The 9,467-nt window shown below is 41.3% G+C and overlaps 3 protein-coding genes across 4 annotated transcripts; 2 read left to right on the top strand and 1 right to left on the bottom strand.

Moving 5' to 3' along the window:
• Positions 1-87: 87 nt before the first annotated feature.
• Positions 88-2,048, top strand: LOC110842936 (histone H2A.V). The gene is made up of 5 exons (XM_022088812.2): positions 88-247; positions 330-407; positions 520-633; positions 1,590-1,719; positions 1,789-2,048. The coding sequence occupies exons 1-5, from the start codon at positions 245-247 to the stop codon at positions 1,863-1,865; spliced, it is 402 nt and encodes a 133-aa protein (XP_021944504.1). The 5' UTR covers positions 88-244; the 3' UTR covers positions 1,866-2,048.
• A 187-nt stretch (positions 2,049-2,235) lies between these two features.
• LOC110843004 lies at positions 2,236-3,121 on the top strand. Its single transcript, XM_022088906.2, has 2 exons — positions 2,236-2,751; positions 2,819-3,121. Exons 1-2 carry the CDS (start codon positions 2,607-2,609, stop codon positions 3,040-3,042), a joined length of 369 nt encoding a protein of 122 aa, XP_021944598.1. The 5' UTR covers positions 2,236-2,606; the 3' UTR covers positions 3,043-3,121.
• Positions 3,120-9,261, bottom strand: LOC110843003 (E3 SUMO-protein ligase RanBP2). 2 transcript variants are annotated; one of them, XM_022088905.2, is made up of 13 exons: positions 9,065-9,261; positions 8,709-8,868; positions 8,493-8,624; positions 8,328-8,418; positions 7,952-8,249; positions 7,119-7,873; positions 6,410-7,047; positions 5,906-6,341; positions 5,180-5,814; positions 4,619-5,069; positions 3,895-4,529; positions 3,455-3,818; positions 3,120-3,367 (listed from the first exon to the last, which is right to left on the bottom strand). In XM_022088905.2, exons 2-13 carry the CDS (start codon positions 8,778-8,780, stop codon positions 3,279-3,281), a joined length of 4,596 nt encoding a protein of 1,531 aa, XP_021944597.1. In that variant the 5' UTR covers positions 8,781-8,868; positions 9,065-9,261; the 3' UTR covers positions 3,120-3,278. The 2 variants fall into 2 exon arrangements, with proteins under 2 accessions (XP_021944597.1, XP_035704225.1); XM_035848332.1 differs by having other exon boundaries at positions 9,075-9,261.
• Between the last annotated feature and the right edge of the window lie 206 nt (positions 9,262-9,467).

The raw sequence follows: 9,467 nt of genomic DNA, 5'->3' as shown, positions 1-9,467 counted from the left end.
CATTATTTTGAACTCTTACAGCAGCAAACGGAACAGAAAAAATTTGCATTTTTTCGATAACGTAATATATGGACGTTCCCTCTTCAACTTTGTAAAACATCCAGCAAGCGACCGACCGAACGGACCGAGCGAGAATCTCCCTCTCTCTCTCTTTCTCCCTCGTTCACTCTGATCTCATCCACCACTCTGAACACACTGCCAACCAACACTCTCTCAAAAATTATTATTTTCTTCACCCGAAAAAATGGTATGTTCAAAAAATTTGGAAAATTTCGTAGCAAATTTTGTCGAAAAAGTGTGCCTGAGTATTTTTTCGACTAAATTTCTAGGCAGGAGGTAAAGCTGGAAAGGATTCAGGAAAGGCGAAAGCTAAAGCGGTTTCCCGGTCGGCGAGAGCAGGACTTCAGGTAAAGTAAAAATAATAAGTAAAAATAGGTGTTGATAAGGTGGATATAATTTTTGTGAGGGGGTGGTTAAATATTTTTAGTGGTGGATATGTTATTTATTTTTTGTTTATAGTTCCCCGTGGGCAGGATCCATCGCCACTTGAAGAACAGGACGACAAGCCATGGACGTGTCGGAGCAACGGCGGCGGTTTACAGTGCCGCTATTTTGGAGTATTTGACCGCTGAGGTTAGTAAAACATTTTTTAAAACTAGTTTTGCGTTTGGCGTAGTAGTAATAGTAAGTAGGTTAGATAAGGGGTTATCATCAGGATGAAAAGTTTAGCTTATCATGGTGTTATCATTAATATTATACCTATCGCATTTCATTCATCGTCACCTTAACCATCCAGCGTCATCATTATCAATCGACGGCACCGAGTTTCGTTTTATTTAGGAGGGAATGGAGCAGAGATTTTAGATAAGCGATTTCCGTAGTTGTGAGTGAGTGAACGAGCGAGCTTTCTGCTTTACAAAGTTTATGATGACGAAACGGAGGGAAAGAATTTCTAAGTTGTTGGTGTTATAAAGTGAAGAAGGGGTAACGTTCCTGTGCCGGCCTGGGAACTTTGGGAGGGAGAAAAGAGGGAAGCCACCAAGTAGTCGGCAGTGCAGCAATGGTGGTGGTGATGGTGAACCTAAAAAAAGGAAAGCATTTTGTTCGTTCGTTAATATTTCGTGATGATGGTGGTGGGTTGGATTGGAGGGAAAGATTTCATTAACATTGCACTGCACCGGTTCATAGGAGGATTCAGATATCTCGCAGTGAGTCAAGGAAGTGTTACACGCACTCTTCGGAAAAGGGTGTAATAGCTTAGCTTTGTGTATGTATGTATATGACGGGAAAGTGTGGAAAAGGGTCCGCTTTTCAGGGAAAAGTATAAAAATAAACAACAAACAAAGCCTCCAAGTGTCCGCTTTAAAGCTATTTAACCTGGCGCCGGATGGATACCTTTCGATATATTTAGGCATGAAGGGGAAAAATTCCAGTGTATAAATCCATAATTCATTGCATGCTGTATGAAAAAAAATATGTGCGGCATATTTGGGCGGATGGAATGCATAATCATATTTAGCAGCCAAATCCTTCCATAGTTTAACCTTGACTTAAACCTTCTGTCTTTTCTTTTCTTGCATTCTAAATAGGTCTTGGAATTGGCTGGAAATGCCTCCAAGGACTTGAAAGTGAAGCGTATCACTCCCAGACATTTGCAACTTGCCATCCGAGGAGATGAAGAGCTGGATTCCCTCATTAAAGCAACCATTGCCGGAGGAGGTAACCTAAAATTTTACTTATCTTTATCCATATAATTTCCATACTCTTAAATTTTCCTCCTATTTTCAGGTGTCATTCCACATATTCACAAATCTCTCATTGGCAAGAAGGGTGGAGCCGGAGGGCCAGGTCAAAAACCAACTTAAGGAGGAATTATATGAAAAATTGTGTCTGTAATAATGTCCTCATTCTTTTTTACCAAGACTGGTTGGGTTTCTTCTATGCAGTTTAGATTAATGTTTTAATTTAAAAATTTTTATAAAAGTGTGAAATAATTTCTTGTTACAAATATATTTATTCATCGAATAAATCTACAAAATCAAAGAAAATAAGTTGAATAAATAAACTATAATGTTTCCTGTAAATACTTATATAAGAACCAATGGATTTCATTTACATGAAAAAAAGTATCATTGCATAAATTCTAAAATTGCGTCTAAAATGAGTGATGATATAACACGATCATTTTACAAATAATTATTGTTTTTGTAGAATTTCCTCTATTGGCGATAGTCTAATAGATACTTTTTGAGTGGTCTTTCTTGGCAAGTGAATACCTACTTGCACATCTAAAATTTTATGCATCACAACCTTGCGTGGTCACTTTACAGCAATAACAACAAGGCAGACAAATTTGAGAAAGTAGACATCATCACTCACTCGCTACGTCAATATTCTCTTCATCTTCAAATCTTCAATAATATTTTTTGTATGCACTTTTTAAAGAAAAATTACAAACTTCCGCAAAATTCAGTCTTCTTCCTGTGTGTATCACTCACATTAGATCGAGCAAAAATTATGCTTCATTTCATTTCTGATTGTCGAAGTGTGACCACGCATCATTTTCATTTTTATACAACTCCAGATCTCACCCACGAATAGGAATCATGTCACAAAAATATTTGGTCATTCTTCTAATCGGCGTTACCATCATCGCTTTTGCAGACTCGAAACGGTTCGGGCTTCGGAATCCGCTCCTCCTCAACAATCAGACCCCGTTCGTCCTCCTCTATGAACACGAATCTTTCAGAGGTAATTATATTTAATTTAAGTTATTAATTATTTTTAAGAATAATTAAATAATTACAAAATTTCTTAGGCAAGGAACATGTCCAATTTCTCGGAAAGACGTGCACCACTCTTGCTCCGCAGTACGCCAACTGGACCTCGTCCATAGATTCGCATCGAAGCTGCGTCTCTGTCTGCCAAGACACCAATTGTGAAGGGCCGTGTCGAAAAGTGTTCTCAAATCAAGGAATCAGTCGGTTAAGTCAGACCGGATTCAATGACAATATCCAATCTTTGATTAGTTGCTATTTCTGATTTCTTGTCGATCTCGATTATTTTATTTGGGTAATAAATAAATATGTCCTTGGTGGAGGTGGTAATACGGTAATAAGTATTTTTATCAGAGCCTCATGCAATTTTATTTAATTTGCATTTATTAATACAATAAGAGAAATATCATAAAAGTTGATTTTCTATTGCTTAATTACGTCGGGCGAATAGAATAATACAAGAATAATTAATTATCGAAATAAATAATCAATAATGAAAACTTATGCGAAATTAGTAGAGTCGAATTCAGCCCATTCCAAGGGTAAGGATTCCGGTGGAGTGCGAAACGAAGTTGTAGAAGAAGCAGAATCTATACGAAATAATAATTACACAGTTAGATAAAGTTTAAACTTTGCAGAACTGCATTGTAGATAGATTTTTAACTAAATTCAATTACCTCCACTCGGACCCAACTTCACCGACTCTGGTGTTTTGGCGTCCATGACTATTTGGGATGGGAGATTGAAACCAAATGAAAATACTGGCCGCTCCGGAGATACGACGGCAGGTTCTGATTTGACGACGCTGCCAGGTTTCGAGGCGGTGCAGGAGAGACACTTGTCCGAGTTGGCAGGGTTGTTGCTGTAACAGCCATCACAATCCCAACTTCCTTCTGGTTTCTTGAACAATTCGGAGAGAGGTCTTTGATCACCGATAACGGGGGCAGCATCTTGACCCGATGGTCTGGCAGGAGAAGAGGATGGAGATGTGTTTGACACTAGGTCCACCATTTCTTCAAATTTTTGTTTAAACTCCGCACACTAGAAACAAGAATAAGATCCGAGTTAATTGACAATTTTGTATGCATCAAAATGTGTTTTTCATTTAATCACTCACCATGTCTTCCTGGCCAAATTTGCATGTGAATATCTCAGGTCTCGCTTCTTGTTCGGCGTGATCGACAGCAGTCCACCTGACGACCTTCTGACTCTGATAAAAGTCAATTTTCATATCTCCGGTGAGTCGATGATTGCAGGCCAATTTTCCCACTTTCTCTCTCCACATCACCACGCGCACAGAGCTTGGTTTGTCATTGTCCTGCAGAATTTTAATGTTTCCAACACCACGTTCCTTCCATTCCTTCACAGATGAGTCGTATCGATAGATTTTGGCACGATGCTCAAACACGGCCGTCTCGTTCTCATCTCCCAACTTGACCTCAACAAGAGGTGGAAGTTCAATCACTGGAGTGAACTCGGCCGTGCAGACATATCCTTCCGCATCTTCGCCTTCAGAAGTGGTTCTTGTACGCTCCTTCCCTTCCCCATCTTTCTCCACGGCTGTGGAAGGCGTCAGATTTCCGAAGAGGGGCTGACCAGCATCGAAACCCTTAAAGTCGACAGGTTTACTGAAAGCTTGGGTGGATGCGGCGGCTGCGAGATCGCCAAATCCTCCTCCAGCAGAGAATGAAAACTTCTCAAAGGGATTCACCTTCAATGGGTCGTCGGATTTTTGTGGCGTAGATGTCGAATCTGCGAGGATTACAATAATAAATTAAATAAATCATTCAAATAGAATGAGGACCAAATAATAATGAAAAATGAGAGCTGTGACTGCTTACCACCAGTTTTCGGAGTTTGCTCACCACCTCCAACTTTCAGACCTGGTGGTGTCTTGAATGCATCACCACCAAAAATTGAATTATTTCCGAACCCTTTAAACTCTGGTGTTTTGTACTCCGTGACTGTTTGGGCTGGGAGATTGAAGCCAAACGAAAATGCAGGTGTTGTTTCTGGAGCCACGACGGACGGTTCTGGGTCTGATTTGACGACGCTTCCTCCAGGCTTCGACGCGGTGCAGGAGAGACACTGGTCCGCGTTGGAAGGGTTATTGCAGTAACAACCATCACAATCCCAACTACCTTCTGGTTTCTTGAACACTTCAGAGAGAGGTTTCTGATCAGTCACAACGGGGGCAGCATCTTGACCCGATGGTTTGACAGAAGAAGAGGATGGAGATGTACTTGACACTAGGTCCACCATTTCTTCAAATTTTTGTTTAAACTCTGCACACTAGAAACCAAAAAGAAAAGATTCGAGTTGTTTTAGTTAGTTATATATTTGTTGCTTGTTTTAGCTATGTTCTCATTAAATTGATAATGTAGTTAAATATCATAATTTACCATGCTTTCTTCGCCAAATTTGCATGTGAATATCTCAGGTCTCGCTTCTTGTTCGGCGTGGTCAACAGCAGTCCACCTGACGACCTTCTGGCTTTGATAAAAGTCAATTTTCATATCTCCGGTGAGTCGATGATTGCAGGCCAATTTTCCCACTTTCTCCCTCCACATCACTACTCGCACCGAGCTTGGTTTGTCATTGTCCTGCAGAATTTTAATGTTCCCTACACCTCGTTCCTTCCATTCCTTCACAGATGAGTCGAATCGGTAGATTTTGGCACGATGCTCGAACACGGCCGTCTCGTTCTCATCTCCCAACTTGACCTCGACAAGGGGTGGAAGGTCAATTACTGGAGTGAACTCGGCCGTGCAGACATATCCTTCGGCATCTTCACCTTCTGAAACCCTCCGAGGTTTGGTAACATCTGCCGCTGGTGAATTTGTCGAAGAAGTGGAATTCATATTTCCAAACAAAGTTCCACCACTTACAAACCCTTTAAAGTCTATTGGTTTACTGAAAGCTTGACTGGATCCGATCGCAGCGAGATCTCCAAATCCAGGCGAAGAAGAGAATGAAAATTTTTCGAAAGGATTAACCTTCACTGGGTCGTTCAATTTTTGTGGAGTAGAAGTAGAATCTAATAATAATAGAAAATACAATTTATTGAGTCAGCCCGACTGTGGAGAGACATAATTAATTAGCAATGAGTGTCATAACTACATACTTACCATCAGTTTTCGGAGTTTGCTCACCACCTCCAACTTTCAGACTGGGTGGGGTTTTGAACGAATCAGCACCAAACATATTATTTTCAAATCCTTTAAACTCTGGCGTTTTAGTGTCCGTGACTGTTTTGGCTGGGAGACTGAAACCAAACGAAAATGCGGGTGTTTCTGGAGCTATGACGGCGGGTTCTGATTTGACGACGCTGCCAGGTTTCGAGGTGGTGCAGGAGAGACACTTATCCGTATTGGGAGGGTTGTTGCTGTAGCAGCCATCACAATCCCAACTACCTTCTGGTTTCTTGAACACTTCGGAGAGCGGTCTTTGATCAGCCACAACTGGGGCAGTGTCTTGACCCGATGGTCTGGCAGGAGAAGAGGATGGAGATGTGTTTGACACTAGGTCCACCATTTCTTCGAACTTTCGTTTAAACTCTGCACACTAGAAATTAGAAAAAAACGGTTGATTTATTTGATTATAACTGATGTGTTTTCTATTTCATCACTCACCATCTCTTCTTGACCAAATTTGCATGTGAATATCTCAGGTCTCGCTTCTTGCTCGGCGTGGTCCACAGCAGTCCACCTGACGACCTTCTGACTCTGATAAAAGTCAATTTTCATATCTCCGGTGAGTCGATGATTGCAGGCCAATTTTCCCACTTTCTCCCTCCACATCACTACTCGCACAGAGCTAGGCTTGTCATTGTCCTGCAGAATTTTAATGTTTCCAACACCACGTTCCTTCCATTCCTTCACAGATGAGTCGTATCGGTAGATTTTGGCACGATGCTCAAATACGGCCGTCTCGTTTTCATCTCCCAATTTGACCTCAACAAGGGGTGGAAGGTCAATCACTGGAGTGAACTCGGCCGTGCAGACATATCCTTCCGCATCTTCGCCTTCGGAAATCCTCCTAGGTTTGATTGGCTCCGCTGCTGGTGATTTTGTTGGCGTAGTCGAGCCCATATTTCCAAACAGAGCTCCACCACTTCCAAATCCTTTGAAGTCTATTGGCTTGCTAAAAGCTTGGGTGGATCCGGTCGCAGCCAGATCTCCAAATCCAGGGGAAGAAGAGAATGAAAACTTTTCAAATGCCTGCAATTTTGGTGGCTCGTCAGTTTTTTTGGGAGGAGAATCAGCAGCATCTAGGAAATAAAATACCAATATTTAATAAACAGTTATTAACTATTTATTTACAGATGTTAAAAATAGTTACCAGGAGTTGTATATTTCTCATCAGGTTTCAGGGAGGGTGGAGTTTTGAATGAATCAAAAATGGGAAGCTTGTTATCACCAAATCCTCCAAATCCCTTGAATTCTGGTGCCTTGGTCTCAATTTTAGGATAAATCGAAGTAGCTGCCGTGGGTGGTGGGATGTTCATGTTGCTCATACCGAAGGAGAACAGAGGAGGAGCAAGAATAGCTGGCGGAGGGGCAGAAATAATAGCCGAAGGAGGAGGAGCAGCAGGTACAACTGCAGGAATTGATGATGGTTGTGACTTTACCACAGTGGGGTTCGTGGCTGCTTTAGCCTTCGGTTTAGTCGTCGCAGCAGCAACCACTGCCGCCGCATTACTTGCCGTGATGGCTTGAAGGTCGTGAATTTCCTGTCTTGCTTTACGAACGTCGCCATGCAGTGCTGCAATCTCTTCGGATACGTTCCCCGTCAAAGAAAGAGATTGGAGCTGACTCGTCACGCTCCCCACTTTACTGTGAATTTCTTTAATTTCTCCCGAGAGAGAAATCTTGATGTTGTTGATAGCTGAGAGAAGTTGCACATTCTGATCCGCGATGCGATCCATCACGTCGTCACACTTTTTCTCTAGGTAGGACATTTGCAACATCATCCTCTCCGGGGATGGCTGGGGACACGATGTTCCCATCCCGATGCGCTGCTTGGGCGTTTTTAACGAAGATTGAGGTGAATTTGCCATCCTGGAGTTGTACGTGGGTTGGAAATTGGGCTGGGGTCTGAGAAACACAATTATTATTATCATTATTAGACACTTTAGTTAGCTAATTACTAATTAGTTAACAACTCTTACTCACCTGCCTGCTGAACCGTTCCCATTAATCGGGCTCTTCCCCAGTGGCGTGGGCATTGTTCCACCCCCCGTTGACGGGACAAAACTCCGACTAATCAGCGTACTCAAAAAGGCTCGCCCACCACCACCATTGTTATAAGAACCGGGCATGTCGCTTCCATTGTTGAAGTTAATCCTACCGTTTGAATATGAGCTTCCGTTCAGCGAGGTATCCATTTCTGCCGTTTTTTGCAAATCAAACCAACTCTGACGGGATTCGTGCGATTCACTTGGTCCACTTCCTTGAGCCAGTAGGTCGCAAACTACAAGTAAAAAAGAACGTCATTCACAATCCTCCAATTATTTATTATCAGTTAAATTAAATATTTAAATTTCCATACTTCGATTCAAAGTTTCCCGATTTTGTATTTGTTTATACGACTCTTTATAAGATTCCAACGCTTTCTCTTCCTCGCTAAGTTCCCAGTGGATCTAGGTTATCAATAATTAATTACATACTTAACAAATATAATCATTATCAAATCAGTAGTCAGTCAATCACTCACATCGCCCAGCAATCTAAATCCTTCTCCCGAATTTGGATTTCCTTTGAGAAAAGTTTCCAAATGTCTCTTCGCTGATTCAAACTCTTTAATCGATGCGTACAATTTTGCGATGGTGAAGCACTTTTGGACTCTCTAGTTAACGGAGAACGACACGATCAATAAATATGGATCGATAATGGATCGATCGATAGCATATTTTTAAAATAAACTACTAACCTCAGTATCGCTATGAACCTTTGCAAGCAAGTCTCTCACATGGGTGTCCACTTCTCGTTTCGTTGTAAACATAGTCACCTCCTCGGAAACGTTGTTGTCCCGATTAAGCAGTTATCATCAATTCAATGAGCAAGATGATGAATCAACCAACTCGTGGTGGCTGTCATAAAAAATATTATTACATTTAACACAACCCAAATTAGACTATAATAAATGATAACTTAATCTTCATCGTTATTATCTTCCTGAGAAAGGGGTGAGAAAAACGTTGGAGTGAGAGGAAGACTAACGTTTAACTTGTGTATTGAAAGACGACGACCGACAAAAACGTACGTAAATAGTAAAAAAAAACTTACCCGTCCTAACCTTCTTGATGGTCCCTTATCCCGATAAGCTTCACCTTATCTTATCTTATCCAATGAGCAGATTGAAATCAAACTTTTACAAACTATTTTTGCAACGCAAAAGAAGAATATCTTGAAGAAGATCAGTCTTCCTTCGCACGGAAAGAGAGATGAGATTGAGAAGCAGATGCAGCAGATGCCCAACGTCCTCACAGATTCATCCCGCGGTTCGAGACTCTTCTTCGTCGAGAGGTGGCACAGCCCAGCGCCTTCCAACACCAACGGCTCTTATAATCTCAAAATCTCATCTTTTTTAGAAATTATGATAACATTGAATGGTTATCAATATCTGCTTATCGTGATGATTATCTTAAAGCAATTAATCAATTAATTAATTAATCTGGCCAATTATCAC

The sequence above is a fragment of the Folsomia candida genome, unplaced genomic scaffold (assembly GCF_002217175.1).
Source record: "Folsomia candida strain VU population unplaced genomic scaffold, ASM221717v1 Fcan01_Sc002, whole genome shotgun sequence".
Lineage (NCBI taxonomy): Eukaryota > Metazoa > Arthropoda > Collembola > Entomobryomorpha > Isotomidae > Folsomia > Folsomia candida.
This window is presented reverse-complemented; position numbering and strand designations above follow the sequence as displayed.